General features: G+C 38.0%; 2 protein-coding genes and 1 pseudogene across 14 annotated transcripts; 2 read left to right on the top strand and 1 right to left on the bottom strand.

The window, feature by feature from the left end:
* Nucleotides 1–1,438: 1,438 nt before the first annotated feature.
* Nucleotides 1,439–11,371, bottom strand: LOC149118305 (uncharacterized). Of its 13 annotated transcripts, XM_089293610.1 has the most exons (7): nucleotides 10,766–11,175; nucleotides 10,193–10,247; nucleotides 8,960–9,029; nucleotides 8,146–8,195; nucleotides 7,489–7,760; nucleotides 5,448–5,527; nucleotides 1,439–2,615 (listed from the first exon to the last, which is right to left on the bottom strand). In XM_089293610.1, the coding sequence occupies exons 5-7, from the start codon at nucleotides 7,748–7,750 to the stop codon at nucleotides 2,421–2,423; spliced, it is 537 nt and encodes a 178-aa protein (XP_089149736.1). In that variant the 5' UTR covers nucleotides 7,751–7,760; nucleotides 8,146–8,195; nucleotides 8,960–9,029; nucleotides 10,193–10,247; nucleotides 10,766–11,175; the 3' UTR covers nucleotides 1,439–2,420. The 13 variants fall into 13 exon arrangements, with proteins under 13 accessions (XP_089149736.1, XP_089149718.1, XP_089149742.1 ...); XM_089293592.1 differs by lacking the exon at nucleotides 8,960–9,029 and adding an exon at nucleotides 11,309–11,371 and having other exon boundaries at nucleotides 7,489–8,195; nucleotides 10,766–10,834; XM_089293616.1 differs by lacking the exon at nucleotides 8,146–8,195.
* A 1,001-nt stretch (nucleotides 11,372–12,372) lies between these two features.
* LOC149118304 (nucleolar complex protein 3 homolog) lies at nucleotides 12,373–26,193 on the top strand. Its single transcript, XM_089284464.1, has 16 exons — nucleotides 12,373–12,691; nucleotides 13,101–13,273; nucleotides 14,241–14,441; nucleotides 14,534–14,651; nucleotides 16,058–16,100; nucleotides 16,637–16,730; nucleotides 18,469–18,533; nucleotides 18,785–18,910; nucleotides 19,972–20,043; nucleotides 20,246–20,302; nucleotides 20,646–20,804; nucleotides 21,171–21,251; nucleotides 23,052–23,150; nucleotides 23,883–23,993; nucleotides 25,048–25,268; nucleotides 25,755–26,193. Exons 1-16 carry the CDS (start codon nucleotides 12,513–12,515, stop codon nucleotides 25,987–25,989), a joined length of 2,034 nt encoding a protein of 677 aa, XP_089140590.1. The 5' UTR covers nucleotides 12,373–12,512; the 3' UTR covers nucleotides 25,990–26,193.
* Nucleotides 26,194–26,298: 105 nt separating this feature from the next.
* LOC149118303 (uncharacterized) overlaps nucleotides 26,299–27,129 on the top strand; it is a 4,217-nt pseudogene continuing 3,386 nt past the window's right edge.

Raw genomic sequence — 27,129 nt, 5'->3', positions numbered from 1 at the left:
TACTACAGTTTTATCTTCTTGGAAACTTAACGTGACGAAGGCTGTACAATTTCAACTTAGCAGTGCTGGAAACGCGACGATGCACGTTTGTCATGATACTACATAATTGGAGAGTATTTTTTGACCTTGAAATGCTGCTCGAAGATGGCGAGATGCGAACTCGTGGTTGGGAGACCTTGAAATGCTGCTCGAAGATGGCGAAACGTGAACTCTTGGTTACAAGAACCTTGGAATGGCGAAACGCGAACTTGTTGCTGCAAGGACCTTGAAATCAAGTACCCGACACCACTCCAGCCGTTTTGTGAGCCCGCATTCGTTGCCACACATTACCCGAGACCACCGTGCGCGCCTAGTTTCATCAAATCGAGAACGCTTCGCATATATATACTACCAACACATTTCTTACTTTTTTGAAATTCCTTGTATGTATACATGCGGGGAATCCTAGGGTACCTCCTCGGGTTTTGGCCTCTGGGCCAAAACTCTGCCGGGGCAATGAAAGAGGGAGAGTGTGACAGTTTTGCGTGCGCGCCGACCTGTATGGCAAACATGTTTTCTACTGTACAAATAACTGTACAATATCGCTGTATATTTGTACTGTTATTTGGACGGTATTCGCTGAAGCTGGATAATAATTCAGGAATATTTTAGATATTGCTAGCTTAAATGGTTTGTTGTTTAACGTTCACGAAAGCGACCAAAAAACTGAATTGCGCCAGAGAACAAGAGCTTTCGTGTGCCTTTGTGTCCAAATTACTGCAAGAACTTTCACAAGAAACCGCGAAAGAAAAGCCTTTGCAGGAAGTATATACGTTTGATACGTCACGATAATTTAAAGTTTTAATGGGAAAACGCTCGCATTTGCTCAGCCGATTGGAGCTTTGAGAGGAAGCTGAGCAGATCGCACTTGCCAAGCATTTTTCAGTGGAATAAGATCACGAAGAAGCGGAGAAAACTACAGAAGATTGCTAAAACTCAATATGATGAAGTGAAGATGTCTGAAGAGGGGTTCATTTATTCTTCCTGCACTGAGAGACTAGGCTACAAGAACTCTGAAGGCACAAAATCTTAATTATGGTTCTTATGAGAAGAGGTAGTGGGCGTATCGGAGAAATTGTAGGCCTAAAGCAATGTATACATTCGATGACACACAAGCCACCTCTTCAACTCTCTCACAATGCAGTATTCTGGCTTTTCCCGGGGAAGGATTGTACCAGGGACGTGTTTTTCACTTAAAATTTAATTTTCACATGGCTCTTCGCATGCACTGCGTCTGGTTTGTTTTTTCCTCCGAAATAATCCCAGAATCGCTCTGCCGGCAATCTTAGCTCAGCCTCCAACTCACGCTTTCGAAGTGAACTATGAAGTCCCTTCTCCCTCGAACACCTTACCCAGTCCCTTCGCTTCCTAGTGCGCAATTAACAGGAACTCAGTCCGATTCTGTTTCCATGATTCTTTTAATTTTATCTACTCTAGATATATACGCTAACTTTACAATTCAGTTGATTATGGGCGCCTTCCATTCAACCAAAAATTCCAGAACTTTCGAAATGAGGCAAATCTTTCTTCTACAAATCCTAAACCACTGTTGCATTGGCTGCTTATGACCCCATTGCTGTTCTAGGCTTTTTCATCATCAATAGGCAAGTCAGTCCCTTTCATAATATTAACTACTTACAACCTTATGTAGTTCTCACTACAAGTGTTACACGATGATACAGATAGACACGTGATTAACATGGTTAATGGCTTTTCTAGTTTTCTATATGTTTACGAATCATATGTGGCAAATTCTCTCCTCAAAAAGCGTTTTATAAGTTATTTATCTATTTATTTAATAATCCTATTTAACTATCAGTTTAAAACTTATGATCAGTAATAATATTCTAGCCACTAACTAACACTATTGTTGTAATAATTTCAGTAGCTTTCAGTACTGTAAATTGTTCTAGTATTTGTCCAAGCAATTTTAGATATGGTGGATTTTGCCGTGAGCTGTTATTATGTAAATATTGAGTTTGCACTTGCCTAAAACTAACATCATACCACCAGCTAACTACCAAATTGTCCTGTTGAAATTAATTTTCTACTGAGGCAAGGGAAACTGGAAAAACCTTCCTTCTGATCAACTTGAGGCCAATTAAAGCAAAACAGTTTTTTTCGCGGCACGCATAAGCTTACTGCAAGTTTATTGTTTTGTGTAAATTTAAACTGCAACTTGCTAACAATTTTAATAATAGTAACAAAGCCCTTATTTAAGCGTTAAGCTGAAATATAAGTACAAGAACCACTAAATGGTACACTGAATATAAGATAAAAAAAGTAATGTCAACTTAATTAAAACCTTAATATTAATCAAGCTTGTCAAGCATCCTACGTGCTCGAAAAATGTCTCACGATTTTCAAGTAACATTGTCCACTCAAGCTTTTCTATAATAAAGTGACAAGCAAGAGGAAAATGAGGAAACCATGATTCCCAACCATGAAGTAGCCAATCCAGGGTCAGAAGAATGGCCGGCGCTCCCTGTAGTTTCTGATTCCTGAACAGGGTTACGTAATGTTTCGACTTGTTCCCCGCCCTTTATGCGGTAAAAATCACCTGAATCTTCTGTATGCTGTGTCAGAGGGAACAGAAAAAAAAAGATGATTAGAAGAGGAGAGACTTTGTAGGAACTATAGAAAACAAGTGTTTTACTGATACAGTCGACCCTCGCCTTTCGGACATTTAAGGGACAGAACAAGGGCTCCGTATTGAGGAGGTAAATAGCATGATTTTCCCTCGTCAAACGGACTCTCACAAGTCTCTTGGTACATCTTAATTGTTTAATAGATATTTAACGGGCGGCATTGCATGTTGTGCATGACGAAGTGACGAATTGATTCATCGTGTAATCTTGTTTGGGCAAAGAAATCATTTAAGGTCATCCCACTGAAATAGGACCTGCACTGAGATTTTTGTGAAACTTTGCCTATTGATTGTTTATATTGTAGGAACTTAAATTTTGAAATAAAAATGAGGGGTCCGTTTCCTACGATTGCTTTTTGTGCGACACTGAGAATTGGTCCATATTTATTTTACACAAAGAAATTTATTACTCAATTCAAAACAACAGAAAAAAAAATGGTAGGTCACCATACTCGTTTGCGAGAAAATGACGATTTACCTCCATGGTGAGGTCCAGCCGTAAAGAAAAAGCCGCCATTTTTTTAATGCGCGCGCGCAAATCACGCGTGAAATTATGCGCAGTAGGGATGCACAATGCAATACTGGGGAATGACCTGAAAAGGTAGTTCAAAGAACTAGAATTCTTGATGAGATAACAAATGGTACTTTTACTGCTCATGTATGCATGATTGAATAAAGCATAAGTTTGATCTGAAATCACAAACAGTAGCGCCATTTAATACCAAATTATCGCTGGTTTTCCCGTAACGAAGAGGTTTGATAAATATAGGGAGCCGGGATCATTTTAATGTCCGTTGTATGTATTATATAGGTTCCGACTAGCAGAGGTTTTTTCCCTGGAGAATGTATATGGACGTTTTGCCGGGAGAAGGGAGCTTTCAGTAATAGGAAGGTGTCCAAAAGGAGAGGCTCGACTTTAGCAGGACCGAGTCCTGGCTGGCCGAGGTGAATACAAGGCTGCGAGGTCAATTGTGAAAAACGTATCTAAGAAATTAACTGCTTGGCAGGTATAACACGTCTGAAAATGCTAATGAGCTAGTCTGATGGAGGAGTGTAAGTAGCAGGCAGGCATGTAGATAAGTAGGTAGGTAGGTAGGTAGCTAAGTAGGTCGGAAAGAAGGGAAGAAGGAACAAAGGATGTTAGGGCGGGAGTGGGATGGAGGGAGGGAAGAAAGTAAGGGATAATATGGATGGATAAATGGACATGGATGGATGGATACATGGATGGCCGGAAGGAAAGAGGGGTGGCAGAAATGAATGAATGAATGCATGCATGCAATGAAAGACAGATTTTAAACAGTAAATGGTAACTAAATCTCAATCTCTAGTTGTCTTTTTTTTACTGTCAGCTGTGGGAATAAGCTATCAAAATCATATCTCACACTTGCCTAAGTTAAATAACCATAATTAATTATTTACAACTTAAGTGACTGTTACACCTATCCTATTACAACTAAAATAATATTATACTTGGTCTCTCTAAAAAGATGTTAAAGGTACTCATTAGATGATATCGATAACTGAATCAGCAGCTACGGTTAACCAGTTAATCATCAGAGTGACTACATATCTTCTCCAACTTGATCCATAAGTATATTGATCGCTGAAGACCAAATGTTTCGGCTTGCTCCCATGAAGGGAACAAGCCGAAACATTTAACCCGCATCGACATCCTTTGGAGACTGTAACAGCAACTTCTTTTAAAGTTTAAACTTTATAAACATGCTCTCGGAAGTCTTATTATTGTGTGGCAAGACGGTATGTAACGTGTACTGGATTTAGTTTAGTCGACATTGATTGGAAAGGTTCATTTCCTGTGCGGGTGTGTCTGTGCGTGTGGTTGGTAAGAGGATATTTCATTTGAACTTGAAATGATCACCTCCAAATAGAACGCAAACCACAAACAAATGGATAGTGGAGGGAGCGTTACCAACTGATCGAGTTTGTTCACAGGAAACTGAGACGCTGAACACCGGTTACAAGACAGGGAGAGCAGTAAAAAAAACTAAGAAATAAAAAGCCAGATAAACGAAAAATTGTTAGACGCTTGAACTAAACTTGTCAGCGTCAGCTGGTGTGATATTCACAAGGAGTGATTTACAGGTCAGGTTATCACAATGGGAAATAATGCAATACAAGCTACATTTTTTGATTGGTCCAGCGAACGACACATTATCCATCATATGGGAGGAGGATGAAAACATCGCACAGAAAAACAACCTTATTTGTTCAACTTCACCTTCACCTGTCTCCTGGCGCCAAGTTGGCGCATAGGGCCTCATATTTGTTCAACTTTTAGCACTTAAACAGGAGATGAACTCAACTGAACAGAAACACATTTTCAAGTTCAAACGAAAATCCCTTCATCGAGCATTGTTTTGTGTCTAAACACTATCAAAAGAACAAGTAAATTTTGTACCGAGAGATTTTAAAAGTATAACTTAATATAATCACAACATTTATACGAGGAATGATAAACTGGCAAATCGAGTCTTTCTGCATACGTAAACGTCTAATTCACAGGTTTTCGCTGAAAATGCTGTTGACTACCGCTACACACACAACACCTCTTAAGACAAACATCTAAATGACAGGCAAACAAATAAACAAACAACTGTGGGAGTGGATATCCTGACTGTCAATAACCGAGTTATGAACTCCTCTCAAAACAGCAATACATGATAGGTAATTGCTTTCCTGAAAAGTACTTAATTAGAAATCCGTGGAAATATTTATAACGCAAGGTTATTAAAAGTTGTACCTCTTGGGGATTCCCAGTACTAAATTGCGGAGGAGGGCGACGACCGGGATACTGTATGTTAAGGCCATTCTTCTGAGCTCCTGGCAAGAACAATAGGCAAACGTAAGATCAGTGTAAGACGATGGATCAAAGGCGAAAGGAAAAGAGAAATGGATTATACCAGAAGTTGATATTACTAATATACATATTCGGAAAGTATCTTGAAAGGTATATCTTTCTTTCTACTCGGATTTTACCTTGCAAAAAACCCAACTGTTTCTATATGTCTGTATTTAACAAATAACTGGAAGCCTAAGCCGTGTATTACACTGAGATAAAACACGACGGGCATTTGAGAACACGAGGGAAAACACGCTTTTTCTTTTTTTTTTTTTTTATACTCTGTAGAAAACAGTCCTAAGAAAATACGCGCGCTGATTGGTTAAAAATCGTGCTTCTATTAAACAATTAGATTATGAGCTCGAGATTTCTATCGCGTGATAGTTGACGAGGGCGCAGCCCGAGTTAACGATCGCGCGATAGAAATCGAGAGCGAATAATCTAATTGTTTGTATATGTAATAGGACTACATGCTGTCCAATTTGGAAATAATTGGATGAAAAAAATTCCGAGGACAGCCAAAATTGGACGAGGCCGCAGGCCAAGTCCAATTTGGCTGTCAGAGGAATTTTTTGATTATATAGCTCGTGAGGTAATACAGCTTTGCAAGGAAAACTACAGTAACTGTCTCTGAAGAAAAACAGACTGGGCCCTCGATCTTCCGAAGCTTGAAAAAAGCTCCGAAAATATCCGGTGATCTTCGGAGATCGCCGGAGATTGTCACAAGTCTTCGGAAATCCTGGGAAGTGTTCAGGCGATCTTCGTAAGTACTCAAGTGATCTTTGGAAATCTTCGGAGATGTTCGGGTGATATTCGGCAATCTTCGGAAGTGTTCGGGTGATCTTCGGAAGCCTTTGGAAATGTTCGGGTTATCTTCGGGAATCTTCGGAAGTGTTCGGGGGATCTTCGGAAGGTTTCGTGTGACCTTAGCTGATACCATCTGTCCTATTTTTCCCAAATTGGACAGTTTCTGCGTTTTTACTCAGTCTTTATTGAAAACTGTCCAAATTAAATCCCAAATTGGACAGTTTTCAGAAATTAAAGGATAATAGCTGTGCTGACAATACTGGATTAACTGACTGCTATATAATTATAGTATAAATCTACCAGTCGTTCGAAACTTAATCTTAATCCTCTTCACAGACACTTCGAAAACGCCAAGAAACGGCCGTCATTTTGTTAACAAGGGCACTCTGCTACGCTACTCACTATCTATCACAGTATATAAAATGAGTAGCCTAACCAATCGGAGAACGGCATTCGTGAAAGAACGCTAGCAGATTTGAACGAAAACTCGATGGAAACACAGAACTAGTACGAGCTGTTGACGTAATGATGCAGCGAGCAAAGATAATTTACATTTTGATAATCACAGTTAACAAGTTGTTTTCCTTTTCTTTCGTCGAGGTGTTTTGTAAAAGAAATAGAAAACATGTTCTCCGTGTTTCTATCGAGTTATAGAAATACTCGTGAAAGTTTGGGAGAACTCGAGAAAGCTGTGGAAACACTCGCCTCCGGCTTGTGTTCCAAACAGCATTTCTCGTTCTCCTAAACTTCCACTCGTGTTTTTATAACTCGATAAAAACACGGTACATGTTTACTATTTCTTAAATAAAGCGTGGGTTTTTGACCAATCAGAGCGCGCGCAGCGTCCTGTCTATATCTCAAAATGAGTTAAAATCATATCGATTATCCAGGTCTTTCACTCCCGAGATGGCTTAGGTACAAACCACAACATCCGAGGACATCGGATGAATCCCGGGTAAGTATGCAAAAGAACGAGGCTACGACAACATCTCTCTTATTCGCGTGAAAAATTTAACGCCTATTTCTAAACGCTAGCTTGATTGAATCTCAGACATTTCATAATTCATAATTTATACATAAAAAACGTATACATAATGAAAAAAGAACAGGAATTTAAAAAAGAAATGGCTATTACCTTCTTTGACTATTGAAACGGCGCTATTGTTTCCAATGGCTTTTAATCCCTCCACCAGCTCTTGCAGCGTTACTCCTCTGCAACACAGATGATCTAACAAAGTTTTCGCAGGACGGATACTGCTCTCGATCACAGCTACATTATCTTCGGAACAAACTGAGCCAAACCACCTCCTAAGCACCTTCCAGTCCAAGGTTGGTACCTTTTCAAGTGTGCTGTACAAATCTTCGAGTGTTTTCTGAGATAGGTCGCTTATGGACATTCTTTACACCCTAAAATGAAACCCGTGAAAACCAATTGTAAGTTTTCAGTGGTTCTCTGCAAACCTCCAATTCTAAAAAGATTAACGTCACATACATTTTACGTCAGTGCCACCCACTCCCTACGCCCACAGTTTATGCGTCATACAATTTTCTCTATTTCTTCTCCGCCCTTAATCAAATTATGTTTAAAGTGCGTCTTTGCACTGCCTGCCGCCTTAACCTGAAAAAACTGAAAATGTAAATTTATTCAAAGAAAACTCGCATTTCTTATCTCCAACCAGAACAAAGTCTGCGCTAGATCTGCAGGTTCTTTTATAGGGTACACTCAGAGAATCAACTCGAAACTCTCTAAAAATCAGTTCAAAAGCAAGCCAATGTAGTGAAACGCATATACTTATGTATTTCCTTGTTCCGTAGTATTGAATCCAAAATAAAGTCACAGACCTAAAAAATAACAGAGATAGGGATAGTGATGGTCATTAGAAATGTCGTATCAAACCAGCGTTGGTTTGGGCCAAGCAGCATTTGACTGAGGCAGAGCGAGTGAGTTAAACGGAAGGGTTGAACAGGTGGTGTTGGAGGCATTAAATTGTTTACACCTGATGAGGGAGACAGCACTGTTTTGGCTGTGGTTTAGTCAAATGCCACGTCATTGACAAGGACCATTAATGTCCTCTTTAGTATGGAACAGAATAAAGTATGAGGAGACATATGTCAAAGCCAGTGAATGCTTAATTCTGGATGAAATTTTAAAAAATCTTGAATGTGTAGGAATAACTAATGGTCTAAAATATCAAGGCTACCGATTTTAAGAGAAAGAGTCATTCTGTCTGAAAAAATTATCTCGCAATTGCGGATAGTGTGACCAGGATTAGCTTTAAATTCGAGAGAAACCTTTAAACCCTTTATAATTGTATATCGATGTGCATTTCTTATGTTTGAGTCAGATATATATACTGACAGCTATTTTGACAGGTTGTCTCTCAAAAGCGCAAAAGTGTACACGATAATAGCGATTGGTATTATGGGTAGCGGTTGAGGTTCACGGTGTTTCAGCAATAAGGGGAAGCATGAATACACGTGTTTGAGCTGTTTTCTTGAAACCCCTTTAGCCACCATCACCCATAATACCTTCTGACATTGTCGCTTACGTTTTTACGCTTAATTGTAGGACAACCTTTCACAAAACAGCTATATATAGCTCATGCCTGGCACGTGATTCTGTTCCTAATCAATATCCAATGGAGTGTCTCGTCTTCGACGGAGGGACTTTCCCGGCTAATTGATAAAAACACATAACTCAGCAAATTTAAAAAATAAATAAATAAATAAAAAATTAAAAAAAATAAAAAAATAAAAAAAAAGCAGCGGTTATCGAAAGTGAAAACAGCTAGCTCGACACATTTTAACAAAATTAATTCAGATGTCATCGAAAGTTTTTATCGAACTGAGTCAAATTACTCCAATTCTTTTTTCACTGAACATAACTGTAAGCTTCTACGAATGGTTTATACAGCTTTCGTAAAAATTCAATTGTATATAGCTCATGCCTGGCGCGTGATTCTGTTTCTAATTAATAGCCAATGGCGTGTCTCGTCTTCGACGGAGGGACTTTCCCTAATTGATGAAAACAGATAACTCAGCAAATTTTTTTCAAAAAACAAAAACAAAACAAAACAAAACAAAACCAAAAAAATAAACACTGAACAACCGATATCGAAACTGAAAACAGCCAGTTCAACACATTTTAAAACATTCAGATGTCGTCGAAAATTTATACCAAACTGAGTCAAATAACTCCAACCTTTTTTCACTGAACATGACTGTAAGCTTTTACGAATGGTTTATATAGCTTTCTTAAAAATTCAGCTGTATATAGCTCATGCCTGGCGCGTGATTCTCTTTCTAATTAATAGCCAATGGCGTCTCGTCTTCGACGGAGGGACTTTCCCGGCTAATTGATGAAAACACATAACTCAGCAAATTTAACAAAAATAAATAAATAAATAAATAAAATAACAAATTCAGATGTCATCGAAAATTTATATCGAACTGAGTCAAATAACTCCAATCCTTTTTTCACTGAAAATGACTGTAAGCTCTTACGAATGGTTTATATAGCTCTTCTGTATTAAAAATTCAGTTTCCATCCCTCTGACTGAAGCCAAGAGACGATCATCGTCTTAGCTGTAAACATATCTCTGACTGCGAGTCGGGGTTTTTCCCTGTTCAAATTTGCATCCACAATCATATTTTTTCTGCGACAGCTGCAAATATGCCTCTGCACGTCCCGAACCCCAAATAAAAATTTAAGAGAAATTTTCACGAGAAGCACTTCAAACCAGATCCACGTACTTTTCAGAACATGTGATCAGCAAAGACTTAGAAGTGTAAATAGAATCGTATTTGTAATGAAAGTAGTACATGTTCGAAATTCTTACCTTGGCAATCTTAGGATTGATTCACCAGTATGTAGTTTCTACTCTTGGCGGGCTTCTGAAATGAGATAGACACAGAAATGTCATTAGACTCTCCTGTAAGGGTTAAAGGAGTCTCGATGTTTGACGTTATAAAATGACACAAAACCCGCACAGGAAATGTTCTACAAAGGCGAAGGCTCCATGAATCCGTTTTACGACAAACACCCTTACCGAAGCGAAAGTCTGTTGGGAAATAAAATACTCATCACAATAATTCGGAGTATCTTTGCTAATAAAACGTAGCCTGTGTAATAACCGCTCTTCCAGAGCAAAAAAAGTGGGAGAGAGCGGTTCTCCCCGATTTTGTCCTTCGGGCTGTAACACGGGTTAATAAAACATTCAAAGTGGTCGATGGAGTCAAAGGCGAAGATTACGTTAGAATTCGACCTAATGTGATCTAACTAGGATCAATCAGAAAATATTAAGCACACCAGGGATCTGAAAAAAAAAATAGACTCTCTATATGAGGAAATAACAACCCTTTGCTCTCCGTCTGGAATCAGAAACATAGAAGCATAGAAAACTACAGCGTACCTTTGGTCTCTTTTGCTTGCAGTGCATCCGACGACGTCCAGTGCGTTGTGGACTGGCTCCGTGCGGAAACTGTCAAAATATAAGCTCGAATGGGTTTTTCCCTTTTATTACGTCACATTATTACTGCGTGGGTTGTCACGCTTAGGCAAATGTTTTTATATTTACTCGTTAACTTGAATAAAATGAATCTGCAGCAAACAGGGATGTCCATACTTAAACCTCGGTAATATTTTTCGTTTAGAAGGCTATTTTGCTGGGCTTAGTTTCTTTAGAATTCCTCCCACTGATTGTAGCCAAGAGGCGATCATCGTCTCATGCTGTAACCATATCTCTGACAGCCAGTAGGGGTTTTTCCCTTTTCAAATTTGCATCCACGATCACATTTTTCCTGCGACAGCTGCAAATATGCTTCGGCACGTTCCGAACCCCAAATAAGCAAACCAAGGACCTGAAAGAGATAAACTCTCTATATACGAGGAAGTAACAACCCTTTGGTCTTTGTCTGGAATCAGAAACATGGAAACATAGAAACATAGGATGTACCTTTGGTCTCTTTTGGTCTCTTCTGCATACGTGCATCGGACGACGTCCAGTGCTTTGTCGAGTTGCTTTGTAGTGAAGCTGTCAAAATTAGTACTAAGTATAGGAAGGGACATGGAGGGGATTTTCCCTGTTATTGCGTCAAGAGTATTGATGATTTACGGCATGGGTTGAGACGCTAATGCAAGTGTTTCTATATTTACAAGTTGAAACTTGGCCAATACAATTCTCAACCAGATAAAATGAATCTGCAACTACTCCAGAGATGTCCATATGTCAATTTCGGCAACATTTTTGTTTAGACGGTTTTTTATGGTGGGCTTATTTTCGAACAGGCCTGGTAGGACGGACTATATTTAGAACTTACGTAGTGAAAAATTGCGAACTGTGCAAAAAATAAATATTAGCCAATATTACATCATTCAAGGACATGTTAAAAAAATTATCTGAACATACCGATGTCACCTGTGATCTGAACCGCAAAATAAGTTCAACAATCATGACATACTTAACGTCTCTGAGAAATTGTAATAACATTAAAATAAAAAAAAACCGACACTAGGGTGCTTTTATTTAGTTGTTTGAAGCTAAAACTTAAATTCTGAGGGCTTCACTGAGAAGGAATTTTTCCCCCTAAGATTGAGAGGGCTTGTGTTAGGATGGCCTTCTCTTTGACGGGATAATTACAAGCTTACCTGTCCACTGACAGAGAAAGAAAAAATTCACACATAAACCCCCGGACAAAGCCCTTCTCCTTGCTACTTTTCCTTATTGACTTACTAACATGATCATAGAATGCTACTTCAAATAAAAAGAGGTAGTGAACAAATTTCGGCAGGTAGTTCAAAAAAAATCTAGGTGAAGTGCATATCAAAATGTTAGATCAGAAAATCTTAAAGGGCTTTAAAAAGTCGCTTCTTGTCGGCTCATTTCTAAACGATTTTTATGCCGCCCATACCTACACAGCACCATCTCCACTCCTCAAGTTATAGTGCAACACGCAGCGAGGGACACTCTACGGAGCCATATACGACAGACAGTCAGTGGCATGGTTGTACGCTGGGGTGCACGTGGTGTCATCTAAGGCTCATGTCCAAGATGGTGGACGAACTGGTGCACGAACTGAACTGAACGCCTTCTTCTTATTTAGACGGATCAGAATAGACCTTTTTGAAATATACTCTTATGAAGGAGATAGTATATTACAATGGCAAAAGGAAAAGGAAACAAAAAAGGCAAAAAGGCGCGCAAAGTTACAGGACATTCACTTCCAGAGGACGAAGATGATGTGACCATGGAAGACAATGATGCACTCGACCCCGAAGACTTGGAGTATTTTCAAGATTCTCGTAGGAGTTTTGCTTTTTTGCAGCAAGTAACAGCAGCGTAAGTATTTTTGTAAGGATAAACCATTTGGAGGAGGCACACATTGTTACAGTGAGAGTGGTTATATATTTCAAAAATTTGTTGGATGTTGTTTGGATGAATTCAGTTGGAATTCAGTGCAGCTCAACGTTATTTTTGAGTTAATTTTGACCCTATTTGAATATGTCTAGGCATGTATTACGGGTTACGCTTATATAAGAAGTAGTGCCCAGAACATAACCTTAACTTTTTTCAATTACATATGTACAAGCAGTTTATTTCTGGTATTATGAGCCTCATTTTGGATCGGAGACTTGCCATGTGAACATAACATTATTTGCTATGCAGCAAAGTGAGAATCTGAGTGTCTGAAAGATCATGGGTTTTTTTTATTGTTAATTCTTTTTTTGTTGTTTTTGTTGAAAAAAAGAGTTTCAAGTACTGGAAAGAAAAGGAAAAGAAAGAATGTAGAGGAAGATGAGGCTGACTATGAGAAGACACCAAGAACAGCATCTGCAGACCAGGATCACAATGAAAGAACCCTTCTACCCATTAAGAGTGAAGGCAGTATTATACAAAGAAAAGAGAAGCTACCACTGACAGGTGCTGGTACTAAACAGAAGACATACAAATACATGAATGTGTGCAAGTTCTCTGTTTGCAGGCACAGCAGTCCATGCAAGGCTGTAGCCAGAAAAAAATGTCCTTGGTTAAATTCTCTTATTAATTTGCTATTCATTTGGCTACGACTCTGTCATGGACATACCGTACAGTACATGTGGTCTATAGGTTTGATGGGAAATGTGGGAAAATAGTTAACCTTCCATTAATTTCTCACCCTACATGTACTGTACATGCAAGTGCTGTACTTGTTTCTTTTCTCCAAATCAAAATCACATTTTCTTTTGAAACTATACCATGTACCATATTTATTCCTACAGTATGTGTACTATTTTGAAAGTATTTGAAGCTGCCTCTTGGTTGAATTAACATTGAACCTACTAGGGATCTTCATTTCAAGCCAAAGGCATGAGATTTATATCTTTGGAGTGAGAGGATTTTCGAAGATGAAACAATCACATCCAAAGACAATTAAAGATGTCTAAAAATGTTCTGAAGATTTACAAGGTTTTCTGGTCCCAGTTCCAGGATATGTTTTCCAGACATGGCTTCATGCCAAGTACTTTTCTCTCACAAAATTGGACAGTTAAGGGAAATTCAAGTACTTTCACTGGCATGGATGTTTCCTGCACTGATTCAAGTTTATGTGTTTTTCCAAAGTGTGTCAGTTAATCATTAGGGATGTAATATATTTATTTTATTAAAATATATAATTCCTCCACTTCATGCTGAATTACAACAGTCTGTAACAATTAAAGTAAGAATTGAAGAGGGAAAATCAATCCAGGTTTTCAGACTTTGGTATAAGAGACATTTGCAATGTACTTCAACTCTACTTCTGTTGATTCCTTGATGTCTCTGGGGGTTATTGCTTCTGTCAGTCAGTCTTATTAGTTAAGCCCACATCTCCTACTATTTGTCACATGTTAACTGTGTTTTCTTTTTTCAGATACTCCTCTGCTGGGTGAGGAAAGAAATCCAGATGAACAAGTTCCAGAAGAAGCCAAACAAATCGCGGCATCTCCAACCCCTCCACCTGTGTTGAGTATGGTTGAACTTTTCAATCAAAGACGACAGAAGCTCATCCAAAGAAAACTAAAAATTGCCGAGTTATCAAACAGTATTTTAGGAAACCCAGAGGGCAGTGTGAGTAGAGTCATACATTATTTTAAGTGCAAAAGCAAAATTTGGTAGTAAATTTTCTACTTGTTAATGGTAATCATTTTAATTTTTTTGAAAAAGTATCTGACCTTGGGGAGTTATGTTCTCTGTGTGATGAGAAGGATGCAGATGTCAGAATCACCACGAAAAAGCTGGCAATGGTTTCTCTTTTGACTGTGTTTAAGGATATTGTACCTGGGTGAGTTACAAAATAAAATTTGTGTCATGGTTTTGATTCTGATATAATGCTTTGTTTCAAGAGTAACAGGCAAGTTGAACAAAAGCCTAATTCAAAGTAAAACAGCTACATTTTTTGTACAGTTTCAGTTTGGGTACTGTTTAATATATAAGTAGTAACAATCTTTTATTAGGAAGCTCCATCACTAAAAGTGGTTTACACAGAGGTCCTAATACTAGATATACACTATATAATGATACAATTAAAATCTATAAATTAGAGCTAAAACCGAAATAAATAAATATTTACAACATATACACTACAGGGATTAAAAAAAAAAAAAAAGAAATTAATTATAAAAAGCAGAAAAAAGACACTTCTTAAAAATTGGCAAACTTGCTGAGTTTCTTACAGTTCTCTCTAACTCTCTAACTCATAACAGTACACTTCTTAAGTGGTGTCAGAATTTACAGGTACATGTACAGTAGTCAAGAGCTGTGTGTGCATGTAACAGTACTGTATATATATGGTCAATGAGAGAGTCTGCACTAGACCATGAAATTTTGTGCATGAAAAAAAAAAAAAAAAAAGGAAACAAAAAAAAAGACTGGGACTCGATATGAAGCAGTTTTGAGGAAGCAGTTTTTTTGGAAATTGCAGACTATAGGGATCTTTCTGCATTATTCTGGTATAATGGGTAAAAGTTTACACAATTTGACTATGAGTAGTTTATCATTTTTCTCAGGGTTAGCCTAGTTGATGCACTGACATTTCCTTGCACAAGGAAATGCATTGCACTGTACCAAAGAAGAAATGATGTTTTCTCTGGCATTACACTTGCACTCATGCAAGATGATTTTCATGCAAGCGTGCAGGAATGCATGCCCAACCAGTCGACTTAAAACCCGAGAAAAACAAGGGACTACCCATAGACTAAAACCTCTGTTGAAGAATTTAAGAAAAAAATATAATAATTGTTCTTCAAACCCTCCAAAATTAATGTACATTTTTATATACAGTTTACCTGTGCATGTTTTAGAACTGATTGAAGTTTTCCTCTAATTGATGGCTGAATTGTCAAGATCAAAGCAACAACATTTTTCAGTGACCAACACTCTTACAGATAATAGAAATGATGTCAGGAAATATCAAAACCTGTGTGCATCTTGATGATGGAAAAATGGAGTTGATCTTTTTGTTGTTCTTTAACTAGTATTTGTATCAATGGTGATTGTGAGAATGCCAATACAAATTGATTAAAATGATGAGAGAATGAAAGGATGTACTGCAGTGATGTTGCAATCATAATGTACATCTAACATAAATATATGAAAAAAAATGGTAATATTATTAACAGTATTGAGGTAAAGTGACAGTAATGTTATTATTAATTTTGTTTACGGTTCTGTTTTGGGGTTTGATTACAGGTATGCAATTCGAGCAACTTCAGAAAAAGAACAAGGTGTCAAGGTACAGATTTTACATTTAATTTGGGGTACAGTACTTGCCCTGTCTTTCATCATCAAATTTGGTTTAAAGTGTGAACTTGTCTTTTCAGTCTAAGAAACAGCAGACATTTTCAGTTCAAAGTAATCCATAGGGATGTTTGTTTGGTATTTTATGCAAGAAGCAGCATTTTGCTATCCAAGTAACAATGCTTTCCTGGTTTATTTTTTGCCCATTACTTACAATGTGATAACCTGCAAGCAGAGGAAGTACATTACACAAAATGCTTGTATGAAGCAGTCAAAATACTGTACATGTACATGTAGCTGTGCTTCCAAGTTGGCCTCTATCAAAATGAAATGAGAGTTCAACTAGAGTTCAAAGTGTTTTAAAACTATTTTCAAGTTAACAATTTATTTAGTATTTTATAAATAAATTTATCTTCAGTAGACATAAAAATGTATTACACTGTACATATCTTTAGTTGATTACTGACTTTTTTGTCTTTTTTCACATTCAGTGTCAGTACTAATTTAACACTGTCTTTCTTATCATTTCAGCTATCCAAAGAAGTTAAGAAACTGAGAGAATACGAAGAAGGGCTATTGAAATACTACCAGCGATACTTACAAATATTGGAAGAAACTGTACAAGGTAAACAACTCTGTTTTTAAGATTTGGAATGGCACATTGCATATTTACATGTGAGAATGACAGCGTATATTTCCATGTACATGTGCATGCACATATACATACATTGTTTAAGACCACCTTCAAATTTTAACCTAATTGTCAGTAAATGTCTTTAATAGTATGTAACGTTCAACCAACTTATTAACCTAAGCATTAGATATTATTTTTACATTATATGTATGCATACAAAGTAAAATTTAAGTGATATTGTAATTTTGTGCTCTGGTAAATTTCATAGCCTGTCTTGTATACTTTGATCTTGTACATTGTATACTTAATTGACATGATACTGATAAAAGTTGTGTTATCACACATGTCAAGTCTGTCTTTCTGTCTTTGAAATAATGTGATTAAATACAACCTGTAATATTGAACATTATGCATAATGATTACTATTTTTATGTAAATTTATGTTGTAAACTAACAAATGATGTCATAATCAAAATATGGTAGATAATATATATACCATCTGGGTGCTTTCACAACTTGTATTGTAAAATAACCTGCTACTTACAGGTATTTTATGTAAAATAGGCCCTTTGCACGATCCGGTCACATGGTACAAAATCACACATGCTGGTGAGCAAGTTGCACAGTGGGACTTCCAAAGCAATGCCACTCGTACCAGTCCACCTGGACTTGCCTTTGTTTTGGAAGTCCCACTGCAGAACTTGCTCACCAGCATGTGTGATTTTGTACCATGTGACCGGATCGTGCAAAGGACCTATTACATTCACTTTTTATTAACAACATTTGTTGCAAGAGGAGGTTACATGTAAGTGCCCAGGGAAAACACACCCAACACAAGCCCTGTAACCCCGGACTCAGCCTCATGATGTAAGACCACCCACAGAGCAGGCACTCTCTGCAACTCAGTCGCAAGCCGCCATTACCACAGAGAACCCAGACACCAGTCACACTGAAACAAGAATTTCAGTGGAAAAGCTGAAATACATGTAATAACCCATAATTACACAGAAAAGACCGCTGACTGTTGCTAAGACTGGACAACAACAACAACAACAACAATCTTTATTTCGTGCCCAGAAAAATTTTACAATAAAAATAAATACATGCAATGTGAAAAAATAGCAATGAAAAACAGAGCACAGCCACTTAGAAATAGCTAAGGCTAATTGAGCTAAGTGGCTGGGCCAAGCGGAAAAAATATTACAATAAAGTTACAGAATATATGAAAAAAAAAACAAAACAGGACACTATTTCATTCACACACACACACAGACACAGACACACATACAGAGAACGAAAAAGAAAAAAATGAATGTGCACACAAAAAAATGAAAAATTAAAGTACATCATTGTACCAGTCAGTAGTTGGAGATAATCAATTCTTTTAAGAAAATGGTAGAATGGACTCAAAAGGGCCACTAACCACAGGAGTACATACCAAGACATGCCGGGAGGCCTCAACTGCTGAAAGATGCTTTAAACGCTAACCACTGAGGCCAACAAAATGTTATAAAACACTTACAAACGCATACAAATACCAACAAACACCAACAAAATGCTAACAAATGCCAACAAAATGCCTCTTGCTCCTCGTAGTTAACTATGTTAAATTGTATTTAACTACACAGTCATATTCCTCAATAAGTAAGCTTATTATTTTTGTTAACAAAACTAACACTTTTCAGAATGTATGTGAATGTTTTTTTTTTTGTTGTTGTTCTCACCTTAGAGTGTGTGAAGCATCAGAAAACAGTTGTTACTAATGGCATGGTAAACAAAAAGATTGCATCTGAGGTAACTGTTGAGAGCATTCTAACAGACTTAACACAATTTTCTTTTTTTTCTTTTTTTCTGTTTAAAACTTTCAATTGAGTAGCCCTGAGCTATTAGACAAGACATCCTTTGCACGCTGACAGTCAAGTTGGTAGTATTCATTGATTTCTAAGTTGAGTATTTATAATTTAAAGATTGGGTCCAAATGTCATTTTTCTTATTAATTAATGATTAACATGATAATTATTTTCCAAATTAAATGTCTTTTTCAGAGTGTGATGCTTGTAGCAGTCCACTGTATGTGTGATCTTCTGACATCCTTACCCCACTTCAATTTCCACACGAACCTTATTGCAGTGCTTGTACCTAGAATGAATGATAAATTCCTAGATGGCCAGGTTAGGCAATGAATATTCTTATGCACATGTATGCATAATTTGCTGTGTTGCTCATTTTAAGGTACATGTACATGTAGATATAATCCTTATTTAATTTAAATTCAGTCAGGGAGAAAAATGTTTTTAAATACCTGCTGAATGAATGTTTTGCAGCTACAGTAACAATGCAGCAAGTAAACACACATGCAAAAGAGATCATTTAACACAGATCACGAGTATGCATAAAAGAGTTATACATGTACTTGACTAACAAAATTCCGGAGAAAGCTTAGTGTATATTCACCATCTGGGTTTACTCTGGTTTCTTTAGCACAAAAAGCATTTAGGGGTATTGCTACAATGCTGTATATGGGATGTCAGTCATCATAGGGCTGCCTACCACTCCCAGCATTTTATCAGGGGTACCCTGATAGTTTTCCAGTGCCTATATATGCCCCAGATGGGTAGAGTCACTGTGAAAGTAAAACGACTCTTGTTAGCACCTTAGCCCACACTGCTCAATAAAGAGTCTGATGTGCATAACCACTGAATGGTCTACAACTGTAATTACTGTGACTGCTCAGTGCAACTGTACAAGTTGTTGGAATGTAATGCTGAGTGATATTTGACTGTATGTTAATATAACATTTTGAAAAAGAAATTGAAATCTGCATCCTAGTTTTAAATGACAGTGTGGACAGTTAAGACAAAATCACTGTAAAAATGTCTAAACATAAGCTACAATGTATGACAATTGCTTAATTGCTGGGTGAAACCCCCCACTCTATGGTCAAATTGCATTTTATAAGAATATTATCTTAGCCAAAATGTTTAATCACAGCAAAATGTTTAACCACAGAATCTCCACCCTGCCCCTTTGGATTACTACTGTGTGTCTAAACTTCTTGAGATTGTGATTGCTGCAAAAAAAAAAATGGAAAATAGTGGACTGGCAATTTTAGATTAATGGTTCGCTGAACTAACTTAGTCATGTAATAACTAAAATTGTGTAATAAACTACATGTAGTGTAGTTTGTCATCTGGGGAGCTTTTTATTGAACTGCCTTTACTAATGTTTTTAGATTTCAAAGCTGTGTTGCGATGCTTTCAGCACATTGTTTAAACAAGATTCTGTTGGAAGTGTTTCTCTAGAGGTCAGTGCACATATGTTTGGGAATACATTTGCACAAGTGCTCAAGATTACATAAAATATGTTTCATTTTATAATTGTACATTGTATAACTCATTTACGATGTTTTCCTCAGTTATGTGCTGTGTAAGTCATGGCATATGTACATGTATTTACTGAGCCAGATTAATTTTACCAGCTGATGTTGTATTTATTGATCTTGTTAGGCTGTGAAGAGTATCAGTAAGTTTGTGAAAAGTAAAGGATTCAGAGTACAACCTTGTGTAAGTAGGAGGCTTTCAAGGTCTAGAAATTTGAGGAATATTTTGTTGATACACAATGTACATGTACTAGAAATGCCTTGGACTTAAATTTTACCCTCTGTTACACTGTATGTTATCATTCTTTATTTTATCCCATTACAAGCGCCCAACTTATAGTCCAATGTTGTTTATGATGTTATCCACTTGATTCAGTCTAATAACCCCTCTAGGTCTTAAAGATTCCAACTGTACCTGTGATGTGAGATGTCCCTTATTACTGTAACTTGGAATGTGATGTGTTGCTTTCCTTATTACTGTTAGAGTGTAATTTGTTATGTTGCAACATTTTTTTTTTCAATCACAGGTTTTGGAAACATTTGTGTACTTGAGGATTAGTCACGTTGACATACAGTCACTTCAACAACACAATGAGAAGAAATCATCTGTAGAACTGAAGATTGAAAAGAATAAAAATAGAATGGAAAAGAAGCTGAAAGGAAAGATGTCCAAGAAAGAGAAGAAGGTACATTTTTTTATCAGATCTATAATGTGTACTTTATGACCTTTATGATATAATGTCATGCCTTGTCATGTTGAACAATTATCAATATGCAGGCTGCCTTTGCATGAAAATGTTCTCTTCAAGAAATCTCACTTGACATCAACAGCTGGTACTAAATGTTACTAATGAAATGTGTATTGCCTCCTTCTGTCCATTAATGCTGTCATTATCGTAGAGATTCCCACAATAAATATTTTTAAATCCTTGTCAGCTTTATCGAATTCTCACTTCCTTGACGCCGTCAAAGCTATGCATCATTAATGCAACCAAAGGTCTTATTTTCTGGTATTTTACGGTAAACTTCTGTTGTTGAAATTAATGTTTTAGAGAAAAAGGGAAATGAAAAAACTAGAGAAGGAACTTCAAGAAACTGAAGCTGTTGAAAGCCAACAGAAAAGAGCAAGGCTGGTGAGTGTGAAGAGTACAATCACTTCTCTAAAGTCTACTTCAAACCCAAGCTCAGTAAATGCTGGCCTAAAACGAACGAACGAACGAACGAACGAACGAACGAACGAACGAACGAACGAACGAACGAACGAACGAACGAACGAACGAACGAACGAACGAACGAACGAACGAACGAACGAACGAACGAACGAACGAACGAACGAATGACTTTATTTAAGTTTCAAAGGCTATATTTAAAGCTTTAGAAAAACTAATTGGGGACACTATTTGGTGTTACCTTCCAGTCTAACCTTTCATTTGCTAAGCATGTTAAAACTAAACTAAACAAAGCGAATAAATGTCCTTACATAATAAGAGAACTTACGAAAGAGGGTTACAGCCAAGACAAAATCGATCATCTCTTCAAAGCGATCGTTCTTCCTAAATATTGTATGGTCTCCCTGTTTATGGCGCATACCAAGCGGATTTAAATACAGTACAATGCTTGCTGAATAGATGCTTTAAGAGGCGCTCCTCCTCAAAACTTTATACACCTGTAATATCCTGGAAAAGTGTACCCTTTGTTGCCCCAAGCCAAAGCATCCTCCCTTACATTAAGATGTTAAGTACCAGTCAGTTACCCAAGATAAACAAAGAACGTTTTAAAAGTAGTTTTTTTTTTTTACTAGGCTTAATTTTAAATACAATTTAGCAATATGAGAAATTCTTACTGTAAGCGCGTTATTTAACCCTTTTCAAAATTTATGTAACATTTGATATGTACTGTATATTAGTATGATATCAGAAATTACAAGATATCAGATATATATAAAATGTAAAATGGCTAGAGTTCCCAACCTGTATCTCGGAGGTCATGGGTCCAAGTCTTGTTGGGACTCAGATTTTTCTATGTCCCATGCTAGTGACAAATGAACATTAATTTTCATCTTAATCGTATCTATAACAAAATTCTCGATCGTGATTGGTTCTCCGCGCGCCTATTGGTCACGTAATCGGCGCGCGATCACGTGGATGTCCAATTACAGGTATCCAATTTGAATTTTTCCTAACTGCCTTTGGACACCTGTAATTGGATACCCTCGTGATTCGCAGGCCACTTTCGATATATTAAAATTCAGCTTGATGGCGAGGCGAAGAGGACACAAACAAAAGAAATGAATTAACATGTCATTCAATTTCCTTTGTTTGTGTCCTCTGGGCCTCGCTGCCAAGCTGAATTTTAATATATCGAAAACGGTCTATCACGCGCGCTTTAATTGCTTCCTTCACATTGTTTCCTACAGTTTTCAAAACTTTTGAAAAGCGTTACAGACGTTTTCACTCAAAAGAAGTTCTCAAAAGACATTTTTTATTCCGAAATTTGTTATAGATACGATTAATTAGTTATTGGACCTCATGTCGTACAATTCAGGGAGTAATCGTGCTCGTAATTTCAAATCGGCCTCGCGCTTCGTGCTCGTCGGATTTTGAAATTGCACGCGCGATTACTCCCTGAATTGTACTCCACTGGGTTCAATTACTATTACTTATCAAGGATTTCTTACTTTCCTGCGAAATAAAAGCTTTGAAAATGCAGAATGGGCCACTTGGCTTGTATGCAAACTTAACCTAGCTACCTGTTTCTTACTCTAATATAGGCGGGGGGGCGGGGGGGGGGGTGGGGAGGTGGTGACATGTTTTTAAACCTTGTTGGTGTTTATGTGATCTTACGAAACCCTTTTCTTTGTGTTGATGTCTTGACCCTCCTCCCTCTGAAACTGGAGATGAGCGTCGATCTGATGGGCTAGTGTTTATTATTGAACTTTATTTACTGTTGTGGTTTTTGAAGGGTGTAGCAGCCAAGATGTTCCTGTCGCATTGCAGTGTCTGGAGGAAATGCTAAAGAAGAGGCGAAAACAGGTAGAAAGATGATTAAGTAGATAAAATAACAAAGCTGTGATCATCTGTGCTCCATGGAGCAGTGTCTAAGTTTCTATTAAAAACTGCTAAAAGAGCGGGATCAATTGAGTTAACCAATTAACGTTATGTAAACGAATCCTCGTCACTCGTGGACCGCAGAGCCACAGCTTTTAGCGCTCGTTCATTAAATTTTGAAAGAAAATTGAATACTGGTCACATGTTGCCTGGATGATAGAACGTTGCGTTGACGGTCTCCCACGTGAACTTCTGCATTTAACGAAGTGTTTTCAGTAAGTTCTTACTTTGCGTGATAGCGAGGAGCACCGCCTGTGTAGCTAAGACATCGTATCAAAAAACTCTTCCTACACACTGGCTTTTTTTTTGTAATACTCTTTAATTAGATCGCGAACTTAGGATGTCTGTTGGTTGATCATTTTAAACGATTAACGATTAAAACTTCGCTTCAACTTTCAAGGACGATGAAAACCGTGAGGGACAAGTGTGTTTCAGTACAACAGTGCTACTGTTCAAACCTTGGACTACCTTGCAAAATAAGCAAATTCGTAGGCTACTTTTCCCTTTTGATGGTCATTCTTCCGCTCTTACCGTGGCGGTGCCAAGGTAGCCAATCAGATTGAGAGTGTTTTGATATCAAGTAGCATGATTGTGCTTAGAGGAAATAGCCGCAGGCCGCCTCTTTCACTGACTATAATTGCTTGTGATGTTTCACAGGTTCCTGTTCAAAGAGTGGCAGGTTTTGTCAAACGCCTTTGTACTGTGAGCTTACAGTCACAAGCAAACAGTGCACTGGCTTATCTAGCTTATGTGAAGTCATTTTTACAGGTAAATAACCCAGCCTACCTAACGAGTATTTTGAACATTTAGCATTGAGAATGCTTGTATGAACCACTATCCACCCACTTAATTTTTGTCTTTTTTTCGCATGGAATGGTCGGAAGTTTGCCTGTTATTTAGGAGACTATCATCACATTTGAACATTTTGAGCATTAAGCATTTCATTAAGCATTGAGAATGCTTGTTTCTCAAACTCATCAGTAATTCATCAAGTTAAAACAAAGAAAATCACAACCGTGAAGGAGGTTTGGATACCCGGTCTTAATTAGCATAGATTTTGACGATTTTGCTTCTCCGTTTACTCCTTGGTTTTGGTTTCTATTGAGAAGATATATCAAACACTCGATACAGTGTTTCATCGGCTATCCAAACACCTCGAATTTCGTCAAAAATACTCCGCTGCGCGTTGTATTTTCAACTCTCTTCTCGGTGTTTGGAAATCCCGATGAAACACTGTTTCTCGTGTTTGATATATTACATGAACCAGTATCGACCCACTTAATTTTCCTCTCTTTTTTCGCATCGAATGTTTGGAAGTTTGCCTGTTATTTCGGAGACTGTAATATGCAAACCATTTTTTAAATAATCTCACATTTGATAACGTTCGGGAATTCGTATCCTCTTCGCTCTCGACTCGTGGAGATTGATGTGAGGTAGCTTCAGGCATGCTCAGAATAAACCAGTTTCCTGGTTGCGATTATGATCTGCCCAGTGTACTGCCTATTGTGGTATTGTGGTCACGGTTCCCAGCTGCTTCTCAAAACCGTAGCCATTAAGAATCAACTGATAAAGAGTGGTTATCATGACTCTTCAAAAGCTAAGTCTTTCTAAGAAAAAGAGCTGGAAATTGTAGCCAGCCACCTTAATCGTCTCCCGATTATCTTGGTCATTCTTGCATGATCACACTTCCCACACCTCCACACGATCACGCACGCACGCACGGCCACACCTCCCGGATAGTGCCCTTTTGAAGAAAAAAAAAAGCTCTTTCTACACACTGCCCTTCACTTTTCAACTTCTCAACAAACTTGTTTGTCTCCAGTCTCACACGAAAGTGCAGGCCCTACTTGACAGCGATAGCCTAGGCACTGGAGTGTTCAGACCTGACGTCAATGACCCGGAGCTCAGTAATGCTGATAGCTCGATAGCGTGGGAATTGGCTCTGCTGGGGACTGGGCACTTCCACCCTGCTGTTCGGTTAGTTGCTCACCATGTTGCTGAAGGAGCACCGAGTAAAGGCCAGTTGTCTTCCGTGATGAGAATGTGAGTATATTTCATGAAAAAAGGTGGATTCATCCAATCAACGCGTTCAGTATTTACAAGTGTCAAAAGCATAGGTTTCCTCAATCAGTTCTTAGCAAAGTTACATGCAAAGTTGCGTAGTTTTATCCAAATCAGTATTAGCATTTCGTTAAAAATTGCCTAGGTTTCTTCAATCAGCATTCGACATTTACGAGCGTCAGTTTGGAGCAACCCTACATTTTACAGAGGTCATTGCTCAAATACCTACATTTAGTATACGGCTGGCTCCGTAAGCGGGCTAGATGAACCAAATCCTACGCTGTGACTGGCCACCCCGGGATTGTGCGCTGTGTCCCACACAAAAAAAATTTTCCCCGAAGTCAGGCAGGTTCTTCAGTCAAAGTCCACATAATGAATTCTTTATTGACCAAAATAGAACTTGACCAATATGCAGCTATCTTGACCTCATGCTTGGTCAATAACCCACATGTATTGTGCTTTCGTCAGGTCACCTGGGGAATTTTGGGAAACGTATGACCCTTCAGAAATGAGACTAAATCCGGACTTGATCGAGAATGCAGTAAACAGGAAAGAAGTGAACTTTAAAAAAATAAAACATATGGACGAGGGAGAATGGAAAAGCTCTGATATAGTATCAGAAGTGAAAGCTGCCTTGGACTTTACTGAAAATAGCAGCAGGGGAGTAGAATTTTATTTTCCAATACGTTCTTTGGAAACGTAGTGACTGGATTTCCTCCCAGATGTCATAAGAAGAGAACGCATTCACCAGCCGGCTAGATAAACTGGAATTTCTTTACCTGTGAAGACTCTGAATGGGAATAATGGGAATTAAGGCGAATGTGTCCTCCTCATAAGTCTTGGAAACGTGGATATCAACACTAGTCACTCGATCTCGTTGTAATAAATTTTGATATTCACAGCTAAATCACTCCCCATGTCTCGAATATGTCTCATTCACTGATTACAAATGCGAAAGAAAGTTCTTACTCGATAAAGATTGCTAAGGAAATACGGTTGACGTCAATGCTTAGATCATCATGAGTATCAACTTTAACGCTAAACAATTGTCACACTCTAATAATGATTGTCACGATTGACACAAGATCGTTAAGAACAACATGCATGGACTGTTTAAAACAAATTTCAGTTTTTCGCCTTAAGCAATTATATACCGGATACAGCTTCGATCGATTCGCGTAACAAAATTAGATACCGGAGTGTCATATTCATGTCACGTTCACAGTCACGCTGCACGCTCACTTTTGTTTTGCATTCTTCCCCACGGATTTTCGAGGAAACGAGAAACTACTAGCAGTCTACGTAAGACTGGAGTAAAATTTGATACAAGAAAGCTCGGTGAGATAATTAAGATCACACAACTCTGGTTATGTTCTTACAACGTCCTTGGGCGAACCTCACTTGAGCACGGGCGGCCTGGGGCAAAGCATAATAGCCTTTGGAGTTTTCGTTTTCAATCTGCTCATTCAATTCGCGTAGCTAGCCTGCAAGGCCATGGGAAAATTTACCGCTGGTGTACATGTACTGCTCCTCGTTGTGGTTGGACATTTATTGCAACAAGTGATCGGAGAACACCCGTGTAGTTCGACTGGTAAAAATGGCATTGATACGTGTGTGTGCAACATTATGGACGCTTGCGACGAAAGTGGAAACGCGCGAGCTAACTGGGACAGCTACTTGCCACAAAACGTAGAACAGTTTGGACTTGTCGAAGGAGTTCGAAACCTGGCGTATCTCTGTGAACGCGGTGCAGTCGCTATTCTGTATGACTGCAATAGCAGAATTCCACTCTATGCCGCCACCAAGATAACTGGTGATTAGTTATCCGACGACTCAATAGGCC

The sequence above is a fragment of the Orbicella faveolata genome, unplaced genomic scaffold (genome assembly GCF_042242905.1).
Source record: "Orbicella faveolata isolate gen_17 unplaced genomic scaffold, um_ofav_v1 contig_1, whole genome shotgun sequence".
Classification (NCBI taxonomy): Eukaryota; Metazoa; Cnidaria; class Anthozoa; order Scleractinia; family Merulinidae; genus Orbicella; species Orbicella faveolata.
The sequence above is the reverse complement of the archived record's forward strand: the minus strand, read 5'-3'. Positions and strand labels throughout refer to the sequence as shown.

Bases quoted from the DNA above. Each gene is read 5' to 3' on its own strand.
- LOC149118305 (XM_089293565.1), bottom strand. From the start codon at position 7,750: ATGTCCATAAGCGACCTATCTCAGAAAACACTCGAAGATTTGTACAGC. The intron at 5,528-7,488 runs GTAATAGCCATT...TGTTCTTGCCAG, and splicing joins CGTTTCAATAGTCAAAGAAG to GAGCTCAGAAGAATGGCCTT. The intron at 2,616-5,447 runs GTACAACTTTTA...CCTCTGACACAG, and splicing joins GTACTGGGAATCCCCAAGAG to CATACAGAAGATTCAGGTGA.
- LOC149118304 (XM_089284464.1), top strand. From the start codon at position 12,513: ATGGCAAAAGGAAAAGGAAACAAAAAAGGCAAAAAGGCGCGCAAAGTT. The intron at 13,274-14,240 runs GTGCTGGTACTA...TTCTTTTTTCAG, and splicing joins AGAGAAGCTACCACTGACAG to ATACTCCTCTGCTGGGTGAG. The intron at 14,442-14,533 runs GTAGAGTCATAC...TTTTTGAAAAAG, and splicing joins AAACCCAGAGGGCAGTGTGA to TATCTGACCTTGGGGAGTTA.